At 40.4% G+C, this 16,772-nt stretch overlaps 1 protein-coding gene across 1 annotated transcript; it reads left to right on the forward strand.

The window, feature by feature from the left end:
* Positions 1-139: 139 nt before the first annotated feature.
* LOC106931373 (DEF6 guanine nucleotide exchange factor) lies at positions 140-14,305 on the forward strand. The gene is made up of 11 exons (XM_015009467.2): positions 140-353; positions 4,692-4,832; positions 4,922-5,107; positions 5,762-5,989; positions 6,069-6,215; positions 9,014-9,122; positions 9,202-9,500; positions 9,594-9,760; positions 9,997-10,195; positions 11,665-11,755; positions 13,507-14,305. Exons 1-11 carry the CDS (start codon positions 258-260, stop codon positions 13,701-13,703), a joined length of 1,860 nt encoding a protein of 619 aa, XP_014864953.2. The 5' UTR covers positions 140-257; the 3' UTR covers positions 13,704-14,305.
* Positions 14,306-16,772: the final 2,467 nt, after the last annotated feature.

A 16,772-nucleotide genomic window follows, 5' to 3' on the forward strand; every position in this document is an offset into this window, starting at 1 on the left:
TCTAGAATTAGTTTTAAATCACGTTGTCTCTATTAAAACCTTTTTTTCTCTCTCTCTCTCAAGTCAAGGCAGAACCCTCCCTGTCCATCTTGTGGATGTCCAGCAGGTGTCGCTGCCCGCAGGCTTGCAACGCCACACAGCAGCAGCAGCAACAGAGTGCGTGTCTGCCTGTCACCCAGGGGCCCCGTGTCAACAGCAGAGGGAAGAAGAAGACAGACACGCAGAGGAGGAAATCAGAAAATAACGGCGCTGCAGAAATGGACCTGCGCTCTGAGCTGCTCAAGTCCATATGGTACGGTTTTACTGCCCTGGATCTAGAGAAGAGTGGGAAGGTGTCCAAGTCTCAGCTGAAGGTGAGTGGAGGGTCCTCTAACTTGAAGATGGAGGGGTGTGGGGGTGGAAACAAAGTGATCTTTTCGTGTCTGAGGTGAAGATTGACAGACGTGGTGATGTTGCTTCATTTCCTACCAGGGTTCACTTTCAACAGATAAAAGTTTGTCAGGTACACAAGTAAATTTAACAAATAATTGCTGTTTGCCTAGAGTGTGTTCAGCTGTGTACTTCAGGAAATGAGAGCGAACTGTCTGATTTCCATCACATTTCCTGTGCAAAGCAGCTTTACTTTAAACTGCGGCAACGAGGAACAATTTTGTTCCCTATATTTCCAGTGAAATGCTTACAGTGCTGAAAAGAAGGCACAATATGCACCTCTGTGTGGCAGGCAGGCAGGCAGCACGAGTTTGCTCTGTCTGCATGTGAATGGGACCCGTCATCATCAACGCTTGGGCCTCAATGTGCCATCTTGTAGTGCAAAGGGACCTCTGGCACTGGAGAGCAGCCTCGTTGAATAGAGTATGTTCCCAGCATGTACGTCAAACAGGACATTGTTGCATGTGAGGGCAAGGACAAAGTGGAAACATGCTGACGATTGTTGCGTCTCGCTGTAGGGCTTCAATAAAGCCACTGTGCTTCTTTCTCTCTCTCTCTTTCCCTCTCTCTGTCTCTTCTTTTTTGTTGCTCTCATTGTTATGTCACTTTTTCTCGGTGTGGCTCAGGCTCTGTTTTCCAGCCACCACCACGTTTCTGCAACGTCGCCCAGAGCTCCTGGCTTACAGCGAGTCAGCCTTATGACTTGGCTTATCCCACTTCCAGCCCTCCATCGTCGGCATCATGCAGGTCGTGTACAGGCACCATGTTCTGTGTGGAGGCGAGCACTTTGCATGCTGTGGCCTCAAAAGTTAACAGACGTTGTAGAGAACTGGAGACTGGAGACAGGATGTGGTTATGGCTCAGCACGCAGAAACTAGGTGCCTGATATCGTGCAGCAGATGTCTTAAGATGTTGCACTCCCTCGGCGACAGAAATAAAATAAAGGGGAAAAAGTTGATAGAAACGCAATAGTGGTAACTCTACCACATTAATCCAATATAAACAGATCAAATTAGATATCTTTCCTCCCTCTGCTCTTCATTTTGGTGCAACATCTGCTAATAATCTGTCATTTTCATTTAGTTAATTTCACTTTTCATGAGGCCACACCGGTCCAGACTGCAAACAATTAGCACCTCTGAACATGTTAACATCATATGGTTAGACAACAAAATTAGAGCCATGAACTCATTTTCAGACTCGGTTCATCCCTTTTCTGCACGCTGCTACAGGAAACACTGCTCAGAAAACGTACCAATACTGTTCCGCCAAGGGAAGTGCATGCATCGAGTGTCGCACACATGGTGCAAGTTGTGTGTTATTAGCTGTGACAAAACTATTAAGTTTTAACGGACTTATTAAAAGAGCACATAAGAATAGAATGCTGTCAGTTTATGAACTTTTCGAATGTGTTGTCATAAACAAAGCTGCTCTTTTCTTGGCCCTCTTATAGGCCAAAAGAGCAAACACTGTTTAGCGTGAAGTTTATGCCAAATTTGACTTCTGCGGGTGTGGAATAATATTTTGCCCAAAACATGAAGAAGTATCATCTGAAAATTTGCTAAGCCAGATTAATATGAACAAATACAGGATTCTAGCATTTTCTTGAAACGCCTGGATTGTTCTGGTACATGGAAAACGTATGAAAATTAAAGTTTCTGCCCATGTTGAGCTATTTCCAGATGGCATAGTTTATCTTTGATTTGCCATTTGACAAGTTAGCTTTTAGTCAAATGTATTCATTGACTGTTTTTTTTTTTTATTTACTGACAGAACCGATGGATAAATGGAAAAGTAAAAAACGATTTCTTAATGCTCTTTGGTTCTCTTAGTTCTTGATTTTAACCAAATTATGTTGCTCTCAAGGAAAAAAAAAAAACCAAAAACAGAAAGACGTGAAATCAATGCTAACTCAGAAGCCAACCTCATTTTGTGCATTTTATGATTTCTGAGAAATCATTATAAGTCCCAACTGAGGAAACATTTTAGTTAGTAAAAGTATATAATTTAGAAATAGATTTGTAAGAAAACTTCAAAAGTGTTAGCAGGAGAGCTAAGCATTGACAGATCATCTGAATTCCCTCGATATATTAACTCTGTCAAAATAAGAACTGCTGCTGTCTGTAAACGTGGAACAACATGTACTTTGTTCAAGGTCAAGCGGATTTGGGTAACTGGATGCTGGATTCAAAAACTGCCACCTCTGGCAAAGAACCAGCAACACACTTTTTTCCCCAGTTTTTTGCTTTGCTTTGCTGTGGTGGAAATGTTGTATGTTTCTTTGTGCAAACTAACTAGCAAGAGCGAATAGTACAACACTCACCGTTTAACTGCTGTCTAATCAATTAGACGACGCTTGTTTTGTTCTATTTTGTGAGATCAGACAGAATAGATTTTTAAACTCATTGGCTGTGAGTTTTCAGATTGTTTTACGCTGATGCTTATTGAGAATTGTGCGACTTTGTGGGCGTGTTTAAAGGCTCGTAAAAGATTGCATGAAACCTGAATTGTTCAGAGCAGTGCATAGGTGGTGATCTGATGTGCTGCTCTCCTTTCTGCAGCAATCTTTAAAACCCAGGACTCTGTCTGATCTGGATTTGTTTTGTTTTTTCCACTTCACAGACCTACAGAAGAAGAAATGATCAAAACTATGAAGCAGAAAACTATCAACATGGCCGCTCAGGTCTTTTAAGAAAGAGCATAGCCTTCAAAATAAAACCGCACAGATTTCAAAGGGTTAAAACTGAACTATATTGCAGCAGTACAGAAGTACTGACCGTGTTGGTAGCTTCCTGCACAGCAGTTTTTCTAAACATTGTATAAATGCATGTTTTGCTTTTGTAATCTGTTACAGGCTATCAGAGGGTTAAATATAAGTCACATCTCTTACAGTGCTGCATCTTCGTGTTAAATAATCTGTAATACACAAAACAGACATAATTAATCCGAATACGTCTCGAGAATATCAGACTTTTTTCAGGACATAAAGGGGAAAAAAGATATCTTTAGAAAAACCGAAAGTGTGTTATCCTGACAATCAACCACACAGCTGAGACACACATGCCACCAAAGTTCACAGATACTTGAACTGACTTACCTGAGCAGAAAATTTCACATTTGTCTTATTCAACTAACTGCTTTGAGAAACACAATGCAGCTCATGTTGAACAAACATGGTGAATTCTCTACTCACTGCATTTTATTCTTTTTGCTGCACTATCGCTGGAAAGGCGAGCAACAGTAAAAGCCAAACCTAATGTTTTTCCATGCACTATTTTCTGCAGCTTCTTGCAGATTTTTATTTTTTACTGCTTTGCAAACTGATTGAGTGCAAAAAAGACAAGCATCTATAGCGTCGTCTTAAAGCTTTCCTGCCCTGGTTATCAATCTGAAACATGCAGAAATCGGTCAAAGGGAAAAGACTTCCTACAACAAAATAAAAATAGCAAAATGTGCTTTATCTCAGCTTTATCAAGTGATCTGTGGATGAAGTTCAAAGTAGCAATGCGTTCGTCTCAGAATCTGAGCAGAAAAACAGTTTTGAAAACTTTTAGCAGGTTTGATGCTCGTTAAACAACGTGCTGAAATCATACTTACCATGCATAATGTCGCATTTGTACTGTTTTTTTTTTTTAAGTTGAAAAGATATTAAATGTCTGAAAGTTACACCAACAGGCATGGGATCGCAGTATCAGAACCTGTCTAAAAATAGGCACTGAAAAAGAGAATTTGGCACCAAGCTGCTCAAAAGTACTTAGATTAGGAGCCACTCATGACGTTTCTACAACAGTTTGCGGAAAATGTTAATGTTTTTCTGCTTCAGCAAGTAATTTTGAAGGCCAGGATGCAGCTGAAGTTTTAAAAAAAACAAGTTTGCTCTTAGAAGAAGATGTTGTCCTTTGTATTGGACTAGCATTTCTCAAAATGGACTGTTCAAATTTTCTAAAAGTGTTTCATGCGGTGTTTGTTCATGTATTTTCTTTAATCGTTATAGCATCTTGTGAACTTGTCTCTTTCTGTCTCTAAAGATCTGGATAAATCTTATCTTTGTTTGAAGTGTTTTAACCCTGCATTTTGTGTGTGTGTGTGTGTGTGTGTGTGTGTGTGTGTGTGTGTGTGTGTGTGTGTGTGTGTGTGTGTGTGTGTGTTTTTAAACACTGCGTTTACAAAAATTGATAAGATTAAACCATTTTATCAGTTCGATGGAAATAAATCTTCTCCTCTGTTATCTGAAGGTTTTTTTTTTCTCTTTGATTTTTCAGGTTCTGTCTCACAACCTTTGCACAGTCCTGAGCATCCCACATGACCCCGTGGCTTTGGAGGAGCACTTCAGGGATGACGACGACGGCCCCGTTTCCAGTCAGGGTTACATGCCTTATCTCAACAAATACATCCTCGATAAGGTGAGCGCACACCAGCACAGCTTTATTTCTCCTGGTGTTCCAAGAAGCTTTAGCACATTTTTAATCGCTACATCCCTCCGCTGCTTTAGGTTGTGGAAGGCTCATTTAATAAGGAAAACGTGGACGAGCTTTGTTGGACTCTTACGGCGAAGAAGAACTACCAGCCAGACAGAAGCAGCATCTCGGTTCTGCCAGACCGGGACGCTTTTCGACTGTGGTGCCTTTTTAACTTTCTCTCCGAAGACAAATACCCGTTGGTTATGGTTCCAGATGAGGTGGGTTGAACCAGAAGGTGGATAAATCTACTGCACACCTAATTATGAAGTTGGATCTTCAGAAAGCCACTGAGTTGGAAGCGGGTGAAACTCTGCTGCTTTCCACCATGGGACACGGTGCACTTTTCGTGCCGCAATGTGGGCTTGTTTCTCACTCGTAAACACCCGTTTTGGTTTCCTGTCATGCGTTTTTTTTTTTTCACCCGCTGCCAAGAGAAAGCTCCAAATTTCAGGGTCAGAGTGTTTGCTTTAACTCAGGGTGTGAGAAAACACCATTCAGCTTTATTTTGGTATGTTTTTCACTCAGGCACCACTGTACCAAAAATAGTGCTGCAGTGAGACTGACGTTACTATATAGGTTTGGCAAAAGAAAAAAAAAATAGTGTGTTGAAGCCTTATATGCTACATGCACGGTTACAGTTAGCAAGTCAGGAAACATTTCTGCAATGTTAGTAATAATGCTGGCAAAGAAGTGATTTTTTAAAAATACGGTTTTGATAAGAAAAACGTAAAACTTCAGCAAGAACAAGCTTAAATCTCAAATGTTCAACAAGATATTACTTTAATCAAAGTTCCATACACAGAGACGCCTTTTAAAGAAAATGTTGTTGGAAACGCCAGCGGCTCACACAGATCTTCTCCCTCTTCATTCAGGTGGAGTACCTCCTAAAGAAGATATGCATGGCGATGAGCATCGAGTTCAACTGCGTTGAGCTCGATGACTTCTTCTCTCAGGACTCAGGGCATCAGAATGGCATCACCGTATGGGTCTTTCTTCAGATGATGAACTCTGGGAAAATAACCCGAGCCATCGACAAGAGCATCACCAGCATGGCGATAGAGGAGGTGTACAGGGAGATAGTCGGCGACGTCCTGAAAGAGGTAGGCGGACAGGAAAGTGCTCCCTTTGTGCCACGCTTTACGTCCGTGAAGTCATATGTCCGCGTTGATTTGGATTCAGGGTTATCTGTGGAAGAAAGGCCAGCTAAGGAGAAACTGGAAGGAACGCTGGTTCACTTTGAGGCCCAGCAACCTGTCCTACTACACCGGAGAGGACCGCAAGGACTGCCAAGGGAATATAGTCCTGGACGGGAACTGCTGCGTGGAGGTAAGCGGAGAACGTCGCCGTTTTTCCTGTTTGTCTGAAAAAAGGAAAACTGAAGGTGGGGACTTCCCTAAAATGCAGAAAGTAATCCAGAGAGGACAGTAAAGTGGTTACTTGATATCTAACCGCTTTTATATGCTGTGCTTTTCTTTAAAATGTAGTTTTTGAAACAAAGCAGCAGCTAAAAAAGAAATCACTCAAATGCTCCCAGAGAGAAATAAAACGTTAGATGGGATATTTCTTGAAATTGGTTTCTAAAAAGAAGTGAATCGTTTTACATTTTTTTATCCCCTGGCGTCTCTTCACCTTGGAGCGGTGCTGTTGCAAGTTTCCGTAAAATGAGCAAACTGTATTTTTGAAACTTGTTTAACCTGTTGGCATCATTTGCCTTTCCTGCTCATACTTGAGGGCACTCAGTAGGTTCAGATGTCTTCGGGTCGCTGTGACTCAGCTGGGTCCTCAGAGAACAAGAGCAAAACGAAGCAGACAAAGGCTCTCAGAGCAGCTCATATTCAAATCTGTCTCTTTCTGTGGTTAGGCAACACAACTGTGTTTTGTCTGATTTTTGAAACAATAACATTTTGCAGTAGTGAAATGCATTATATTTTGGATAAAGACACAGTTGTACCTCAGTGTATGGTGACAGCTCAGATCAGATAGAGTCAGACAAACTTCCCTCCAAACCCACGATGATATTTTAAAGCTGCATAATCATAACGGCTTGACTACAAAAATCCCAGATGATGATTCTCTTTCAAACTTTCCAGTCTTGTACCAACATTTTAAATTACTGCTGCTGATATTCTCTCTACAATCTACAGCCTAGTGTAGCGTCATCAGCCATCAGCTACAAGAAAACGCTTCGCCTATCCTCCAAAATGCTCCTTCAATTCAGATCATGACTGGAAGTAAGAAGTTTATAAGTTGCACTCGGAACAATCTCACTAATGTGACCATAAAAGTTAGAATTAGGACGCATTAGGACACTGGACCCAGGCTGCGTTGATCATCCATACATTTCCCTAATGATGCAGTGAGAGTTGTTTTGGTCACATGTCAGAAGCAGTGAACAAACCGCCTGGGAAGATTAGGTTAGATGTTAGAGAGATGAAATCTGAGGCCACCTTGACAGATAAAATGAAAGAAGTGAGAGAGACGGCACATCCGAGAGAGAAGAAGAAGTCCAGTTGTCTTCTGCTTAGAAACTTGGCAACGCTGCTTTCCATCTTCACCTAACTTCAGATTTAACTGAACGGATTAGATCTACATTAACGAAGCAAAAATCCCGTAACAATCTACAGCCGTTTTTCTGTGATGTACTTGAGTCAAGCAATAAGGCTTTGCTTGCAGTAACCTGTTTGCCCGGTTGGCTGGACTTTTCCTGCTAACTTTCCTGTTATACTGGGTACCACAAACCTGAAAGTGACCACTTCTTAGAAAGCAAACGAAGGACTTCTAATGACAAAAACCACAAAACTCAATTTCTTTTGTTATATGTTTTAACTACAATCTTATGGAATAAAGGACGTCCAAATTACACAGTCCTGGCAGCTGCTTGCTATAAATGTTTTCAGTCTTGGAGAGTCCTTTCAGTGATGATACAGAGAGACTGAAAAGTATCAGATCAATTATAATACTTGTCCTTCAGCTGAAGTGATTAAATACCAACAAAATATGTTGTCTGAGTGAGAAATCAGCAGAAATGCAGAATTTCTGCCACGTTTGATTCAATTTCATGGCCTGAATCAGGTACAGTACAAAGTACCGTAACCTGTTTTGGTGAGTGTAAAATCATGCAACATTATAATACAAACTTTTAATAAAAAAACTTTTTTTCATGCTTAATTAATGTAAATAAAACTCAAATTTCATCTTAAAGTGTCCATAAGACTAACGAGTCCAATTTCTATTCAGAAATTTTTCATCAGATTAATTCAAGATGACAGTCCAGTCATATAAAGAGATTCAAACTCAATTACATGACTTAAAATTTGGTTGTAGTTCTGATAAAATCCAGTCTGTAGCGCCACCTAGTTATGGAATTATCAATCTAAGCTGGCTGCATGGAGGTCGTGGCCATGCGGCATCCTGAGCAAGCATGTGGCGACAGCGGAAAGGAACAACTCCCTTTTAGCAGTAAGAAACCTCCAGTTAATCCAGAAAATAAAGTCAAACCTATCCAAGTCCAGACGAAGAACAGAGTGATTCAAGAAACGTGGAGTAAAGAATCTTGGAAGAGAGACTGATTGCTAACATTAGCTAGCTAGCTTTGCTAACATCACTTACATATAGTTTGTATTTCTTTGTGCTTAGTTTCTAAGTGGAGGTAAAATGTACAAGTTGCTTTATGCTTTTTTCTTTCTTCTTTTTTGTTGCATGTTGGTTTACAGATATTCTCTCTACAGTAGCCAATTAGTAGTCAAATTGTATTGCTGAAGATTTTGGAGCCATCTTGTCCTGCTCTTAAAGAACTACTTCCCATTTTCTTGGAGTTTGAGTTAAAGAGGTCGGGGATGGGTGACGACTATAACAAAATGCATATTCAGCAATGAGTCGTGTGATTGCTTGGATTCAAACCGAGACGTCCAATAAAAGCAAGGATGTCAACAAATACATTTATTCCGGCAACTTACCAATATTCGCTTGACTGAACTCGAAATAAAATCCTCAGAGTTCGAGACCAGGACAAGACGGGGTCTAAATGCGTCCAAGACGAGACTGAGACCATCAATAATGGCGACTGGAACAGTACAACACTAACACATATAATTTAAATTCTCTACATTTACGTGTTTGACCAGGTGCTGCCTGACCGAGATGGGAAGAGGTGCATGTTTTGCTTGAAAACCTTGTCCAAAACCTATGAAATGAGTGCTTCGGACACCAAACAAAGACAGGAGTGGACGGCAGGTCAGAGAGGACGCTTCTGTTCTTTGAGTCGCACAGCAAAATCTAAAGACCTTGACCTTCATCCTCTTCGTCTTCACAGCCATTCAAACGGCCATCAGGCTGCACGTGGAGGGCAAAACGTCTCTGCATAAAGACCTGAAGCTGAAGAGGCGAGAGCAGCGAGAGCAGCGGGAGAAACGACGGCAGGCCAAAGAGGAGGAGCTGCAGAGGCTGCGGGCCTTACAGGAGGAAAGGGAGCGCAAGCTGGCGGAGCTGGAGCTCCTGAAGGAGGCGCAGAAGCAGGCGCAGGTCCTGATGGACCAGGACGAGCAGAGGAGACGCCAGCAGCACGAGCAGCTCCAGCGCACTCTGGAGATTCAGCTCCGCGAGGCGGAGGAGGTGAGCGGGGCAGGGGAACGGAGGAGAGCACTTTAAAGAGTACAAAGGAGGAACTTGGGTAACTTTTTCTCCTTCTTTTCCGCCACTATACAGGCCAGAGTTAGCATGCAGGCCGAGATGGCTCTGAAGGAGGAGGAAGCAGAGCGGCAGAGGAAGAGGATCCAGGAGCTGGAGGAGATGCAGAAGCGTCTGGAGGAGGCGCTGCAGCAGGAGATTAAAGCCAGGCTGGATGAGGAGGGCTTCCGTTACGCTCAGGCCAGGTAGATGCTACAAAAAACACATTCACGCATGCAGTGGTGGGCCGAAGAGACGCTTTTGTGTGGAGACAGTAGATTTCAAGCTCCGGGGTTCACGCAGGGTTATGTTCCTGAGGAAGTCGGCCTGCGTGGCAGAGGAAGTTGGCAGCTGTTTGTCTGTACTCGGTGCTAATTCAGCTGAAAGCCTCCGATCACACAGTTCACCTTCCTTGCATGTTTATCTTGTCTTTCGTCCTCAGGTTACTGGCTGAGGAGGAGGAGAAAATGAAGGCTCTAATGGCCCTGCAGGAGGAGCAGGAGGAGTACATCGTGAAGACGCAGAGGGAAAAACAGGAGCTAAAGCAGGAAATGGAAGTCAAGTCTCGGGCCCTGGATGAGGCACAGAGGCAGCTGGAGGAGGTCCGAGCCAACAGACACAGGGTTGACCAGGATGTAGTGGTGAGTGGAAAAAACACAACACACACAGCCCATATAAGTCCTTCACTTCTCAGAGTAAACTCAGAGCTGAACTCCAGCTAAAGACAGCAAAACAATTCCTTTAACAGAGTGTGATTCATTCCTTTTATTAGCTGGAATTATACATGTTTGATATTTGTAATAATTAAAGGCAGCTGCGTCATTCCAGTCAGGGACGGACAAAAAGGCCCAAAAAGCAGCGCGAATTGCCACAAGGAACAAGATTGACTCGAATCATGTCTTGGTCAATAACGGAGCAGAAAATGCTGACGGGAAACAAAGGGATTCCTGAACAAACAGAAACTAACTTTCTTTTTTGAGTTAGACAAGGCCTCCTGTAAAATTACAGATGTGCCATTTATTCAGACATTTTCCCTCAATCTGATCCACAATCAGATTCTGGAAATCCCTTTTCTTCTTTTTATCTAATCAACGCTCATCCATCCAAGTAATTTGATGGAAGTTTAAAAACAATCAGATAAGCGTTTCCTCGGATGCTTTGCTACATAAATGGCTGTAATTTTGTATCTTCTGTTGGATTAAAACTTCAAGCCTTGTCAAAGAACCTGCAAAACAATTTTTCCTTCTTGTCCTTGAAAAAGCATAATCCAGCGAGGAAAGGCCCAATCTGTGCATCTCTATGCAAATAGTTGCAGTGAAAACTTAACAAAGAGACGTTTATTTAGGTCTGAACAACCAGGACTACTGTCACAGAATTGTAACCTTCAGAATTAAAAGTTTAATTATGTCTTTTTTAAAAATGTTTTTGTTACATCTTTCAGCAAAAATAAAGCAAAACAGGCACCTCAAAGCACTTACCAAGACAATCAGATGCAGTTAGTATTATGCAGTTTAATCAGTCCAATCATCCAGATTCAGATTTACCTATCTTCCAGTTTCATCCTAATTATACAATGAAATCAAGTTCAATTGGTAAAATATTATTTTGTCCACTGAAAGAAATCCAGCCAATTGAGTCAGTGACTTTGCAGCAGTCTGTCCCACTAAAACAGGATGTGGTGACGGTGGACGGAGTTGTTAATGTTGCAAATGGCCCCCTCATCGTCAGCGTGCATGAGGCAACGGCGGGAGGGAAAGTTACTCTGAATTTCATGGTTGTGAATTAATCAGAATATCAATCAGATGAGTTCAGAGCCGACTGTGACTGGTGGATGGTCACACTGGTTTCTTCCTGTTAAGAAGAAAGATCGATGCCTCCTCAGGATGTGAGCTTCTCTGTCGAACAGCAGAATCATAATGACATAATATAATAAAGTCAGTGTGATGGTTTTAATATTATTGTACTGCGTGAAATGATATCAAAATATGATTTTTGATGCAGTTGTTCTCAATGGCTTTCATCTGCTGGTCTTGTAAAGTGAGCTGAGGTGATATTTTGTGCTCCTCTTGGTTCAAAGATGATTTAGAGGGTTTCTCTCTTCCCGTGACAGGCTGCTCAGAGGAAACTTCGCCAGGCGAGCACCAACGTCAAACACTGGAACGTCCAGATGAACAGGCTGATGCGGCCGATCGGACCCGGCGGTGAGCTTGGATCTTAGTTTAGGGAGCGTCGGAGGCTGAATTAAATGTCCCTCTTGAGCTGTTCTGGTTCATTTCATGCTGTGTCTTAGAGGAGTTCATAGTTCATGTTCATAGTTTGCCGTCATAGTTTTCTAAAATCCATGTCAGTCTTGTGAAAGGAAATGTGGCTTTATGACATCTGTAAATGTACAAGCAGGGTGTCGCTTAGGGTTATTTTAGTTTTGAGGAGTCATGCTCTCTCTTATTAGCAGAAATCAGAACCACAATCATATAAGGTTTTATTAAAAAAATAGTAAACAGATTGAATTATACATGATGTTTAAGTTGACTGTTGTCATGGTGAAAACACTGATTCAACAAAAATGAAATGATGTGGTTTAAGCAGGGTGTCGCTTAGGGTTATTTTAGTTTTGAGGAGTCATACTCTCTCTTATTAGCAGAAATCAGAACCACAATCATTGACTATTTAATATAAGGTTTTATAAAAAAAAAAAATAGTAAACAGATTGAATTATACATGATGTTTAAGTTGACTGTCGTCATGGTGAAAACACTGATTCAACAAAAATGAACTGATGTGGTTTAAGTACGTGGGTTCAAATAAAACGTAGTTGCTGCCAGATGCAACATGGAAGGAGGAAGAGGAGAGTTGGGTCTGAAATGGTGATGTTCGCTGGTGAAGGAGCGAATTGACCTGCAGCCTTTTTATCTGCAGTTGCAGCAGGAAGTGTCCTGCAATGCAACCAACAGTGCCAGATATATATATATATATATTAAAAAAGTGAACGTTTTCTTACTAAAGTTACTCAGCAAGATATTTTTTTCTCTAAAAGAGACAACATAAGTACCAGGTAAAGTGCTCTAGATAAATATTTCTCCCGTCTATTGAAGATTTATCCAATCTTTTCTTTGGACTTGGGACGCTTTTTCACTCGTTTTCAGTCCAGCATGCGGCCATTTTGACTGGAATGTTATTTTGTTTAAGCCACTTTACGCCGACCTATGACTCACTGAGGCATGAAAAGGCTGCCAAGCTCAAAGAATGAAGCAGTGTTTGTATCGACACATAACAGACAAGTTTGCAAAGAGCCATTTTCGAATTGAATCTTAAGGCTCTTTGGAAGTAGCAGCCTGTCACACGGACACAACTTGTTCCCATTTATTTTGCTGAATCCATTGTAAGATTTCCAGAAATTACTTTTTTTTTTTTTGCTTCAGCAAAGTTTTTCCTCAAAAGAGCGAAAGCGAAAAGTCGAGGATCAGCTAACAGCTGATGTGCATTTTCAGGCCCAGCACCAGGCTGGAGCTGGATTTTGTCCTGTTGCTTCATGACATGACAGTCAGATATTTATCATCTGCTCGAGATGACGAGACTTCTTCTTTCGTCTCCTTTTTTTGTACACTTTCTCTCTTGTTTTAAGAACACAGCAGCACAATAAGGTCTCAGAAAACATGGCAGAAAATTAGGATAAAAGAAATCTTTGAAAGACCTTTTAAATGGCTCAACTTCTTTTTAAGGAAACTCGTTGGAAGCAAATTACACAAATTCTACTTTACTTTTACATAGAAGTCTACAAAGTAAGTATGACTCAACTCAGTTTTAAATATACTTCCTCCATAGTGTTTTTTTTTGTTTTTTTGTTACTGTCTAACATATTAATTTCCTCTTTGCCACTTCTTCCGCCCAAACAGTTTACTCAAAACTCAGTTTTTCCTTCTGATTTCCATATTTATTTTGTTTTTCCTTACAGAGAAAAGACCGTCTCTGGGCAGCTCTTTCCAGTCCTTCCAGATCCCGACACAGCGGGACCCCGGGTTGCGTCTCCGAAGGAAGTCTGGATCGGAGGATCAGAGCGAGGAGAGCAAAGAGAACGTGGACAACAGGACCGGGTGCGACTTGGAGAAGCGGCACTCGCACGCCTCCAATGGAGACATGGACATCCCCTAAAAGCATGAATCATCAGAGCCTGGACTTTTTACCCCCGACGGTGTTTTCTAACAGGAAGCTCAGTGAGACAAGTGTGAAAGGCTGCAGGACTTCTGCACTTAAAACTGAATTTTCTTTACTACTGTTTTCGTTGCAAGATGAATTTACTGACCTCAAATCCAAAACAGTAACCGTTTGAGACATTTCGCAGAACATTGCTCAACTAATACTGCTACCACTTCTTGTGTGAGGCCTGACGTGAACAGAGACGATACCTCGGCGCAAGTAAAAGGGCCTCTAAGCCAAAAAACAAAAAAAAAAAACTGAAAAAAAAGGATCCAGGCAAATGTTTTAGCAATGATGATTACAGACGCGACGTAAAGGAAGTTCATCCTGTGTCATTTTTACATATGTAATTTTCTGATTTGTTTTTTTTTTTTTGGAATGTGAATTTTTGATGTACAGATCTGTTTCAGTATTAGTTAATAGCATCATTTCACTCCTGACAAACAGGAAATAGAGAGAGAGAGTTAGAAAGAGAGGGGAGGGGAGACAACTTCCTGTTTCTAATGTCACCTAACCTAACATGAGTGTAAATAAAAAGCAGTGAATCAATGTCTTAACTACTTTTAAAAACATGTCTCTTTCAGGAGCCTGTTTACGTGCAACATTGAATCTGCTGATCATCACACACATAAAGTACCTCCAGTGATGCATTTATAAAAGATTAGATGCAATGACGTTTTTTTTTTTTTTCTTGTACAAGCGAAGAAGTAAAATGCCAGGCAGGTTTCACATTCGACGGTTTACGCCCACTCGGCTTTGTGTGAGCTGCAAGCCCTGCTTCAGTTTGAATTTGGGCTTACATCATTTGTCGGTTTGCTATGTGTCACCACCGACTAATTTGGTACCCTTTGCTCATTGATCCTGAGCGAACGGGGACATCGCCTGACTAAATGCTCTAACTACAGAACATACATTTATGTTTTAACCAGAATTACCTTTAAATAGGGGTTCAATTCAAACGACAAAGTTTTAAGGAAATTTTATTAATTATTTGGATTTGCCATTACAAAAATAAGTGCTTCATAGCAAATTGGAGGCATTACAGTCACCTCTTCATTTACATCAGAACTCGTGTTCTTAGTCATGATGGAAATGTTTTGGATTTTAAAAAGATAACAATCAGCGACTAATGGCTCTAACAAAAGAAAAATCTAAATATTCATATCTCTCTTCATGTTTATTACAGCATAATTAAATGTACAAGATTAAGTGTAAAAGTGCATTTTTAATAAAACTTCTATATTAATTCTTCCAGTACTTAGTTTCTGGAATAAAAAAAAATAACATTGCTGCCTTGCTTGATTAATCAGAAATCTGCCAAGGATATTTTTAAACCTTACAAAGTGAGGGCCTCGGGCTCGGAAAATAAAACCAAACCTGTGCTTGTTGATCATTTGAGCTATTTGATGTAATTTTTCCAGTAGTGCATAAACTCAAGAGCTAAGCTTGACATGCAAGATGGATGGTGCTGCAAAAAAATAAAAAAATAAAAAAGTTTGGTAACACTTTATTTGAAGGGGTTGAATAAGACTGTCATGACACCATCATAGACATGACATAACACCTGTCATGAACATGAATAAGCCTTCATGAATATTTATGACTGTTGTCATAAAGCGTCATTCGGTAAATTATGACACTTTTAATACAAAGTTGACATTATTCAAAATGTCTTTGTTACGACAACTTGACATTAACCAATAAATCATTACTGTTTAAACTTTACCTTTAATAACATAAAGTTACCTAATTTTTAAAGTGCAATCAGTAATTATTTTATAACAAATTTATATCAGTAATGATTTCTTGGTTAATGTCAATTAATACAATCCATTAAGTAAAAAAGACTGCTTGAGTTGCAATATTTCAAGATGTCTGCGATGCATAATTATTCCCACCAGTTCACACATAACCCAAAGCATGCCCTGACTTGAACCCAGAAGAGAGTGACAGAAGAGATTTGAAAATGGTTGTATAAATAAGACACATTTCCAAGCAAAAGGTGTGCCAGGCTCTAAGGATCAGTCCAAAGAAGGCTGTCGCTTCCTCCAAACAAGCTTCAGCAAGTCCCTGTGGTCTGACTGTCATGAGTTGGTTCTGAAATGTTTCTTTTAAATGATTTTACAAGCTTGTGATTAGATGAGATGAAAATGATTTGCTTATTTCAGGAAAACATGAATAATTGCGAAAGAATTTGATTTAAAAATTGGTAATTTATAATTCAGACTAAATGAAAGATTTAAACTGGACTATTTTAACAGAGTCTATAACTTACATCCAAGCTGAGGAAGAATATTCGGTATTTCCAAACATCCAGGCTAGAGAGGAGGATGTTTTTATTCCTATTTTATGATTGTTTGAATTTCTGTCATTAATATTTCAGTTTTGTTGTTGGTGAAAAGAGCAAGGGAGACAGAAAAAAAGAGTCCCTGTAGTGATGCTAACCAGCATGCCATTGAGTACATTGACTCATTGTTAAATGAAGATCCAATAGTTAAATATTTAACTAGTCTCTCTATGACAAGAATGCTATATGTTAAGCAAGATATAAAATATCTTGCTAAATATCTCCCTTCACTGATAAGAGCAGGTAAATAGAGGCTAACAGTAGTCTAGCTAAGCTAACTCAGCTAACAGGTTGATAACTACACCCTCCCTTCTTCTTTGTGCTTTGCAGTGCTGTATTTTAATATGTCACAATGACATGGTCTCTCAAACTGTAGACGTGAATCTTATCTGGTCTCCAGCAATTACAATTTACAGTACTCGTAATAAAAACTTTAGCAATCCTTTACAACAGAGCATCCAACATGACTAAGCAATTTGACTGTCAAACACAATGACACACGGACATGTCATACTGATGCACTGGCATGTTCACTGACACATATACTTATGTCTCAGAGATGAACTGAGGCTTTTGAGAAAGAGACCGACTTTTGCATAGCGCTTTGCTGTTTGTACAAATTGTTTTGAGAAATGCAATTACTATTTTGCAAATGTCAAGGATGATTCAAAAATGCA

Source organism: Poecilia mexicana, unplaced genomic scaffold (genome assembly GCF_051168715.1).
Source record: "Poecilia mexicana isolate PSO_F unplaced genomic scaffold, ASM5116871v1 scaffold_7, whole genome shotgun sequence".
Classification (NCBI taxonomy): Eukaryota; Metazoa; Chordata; class Actinopteri; order Cyprinodontiformes; family Poeciliidae; genus Poecilia; species Poecilia mexicana.

Bases quoted from the DNA above. Each gene is read 5' to 3' on its own strand.
- LOC106931373 (XM_015009467.2), top strand. From the start codon at position 258: ATGGACCTGCGCTCTGAGCTGCTCAAGTCCATATGGTACGGTTTTACT. The intron at 9,501-9,593 runs GTGAGCGGGGCA...GCCACTATACAG, and splicing joins AGCTCCGCGAGGCGGAGGAG to GCCAGAGTTAGCATGCAGGC. The intron at 9,761-9,996 runs GTAGATGCTACA...TTTCGTCCTCAG, and splicing joins TTCCGTTACGCTCAGGCCAG to GTTACTGGCTGAGGAGGAGG.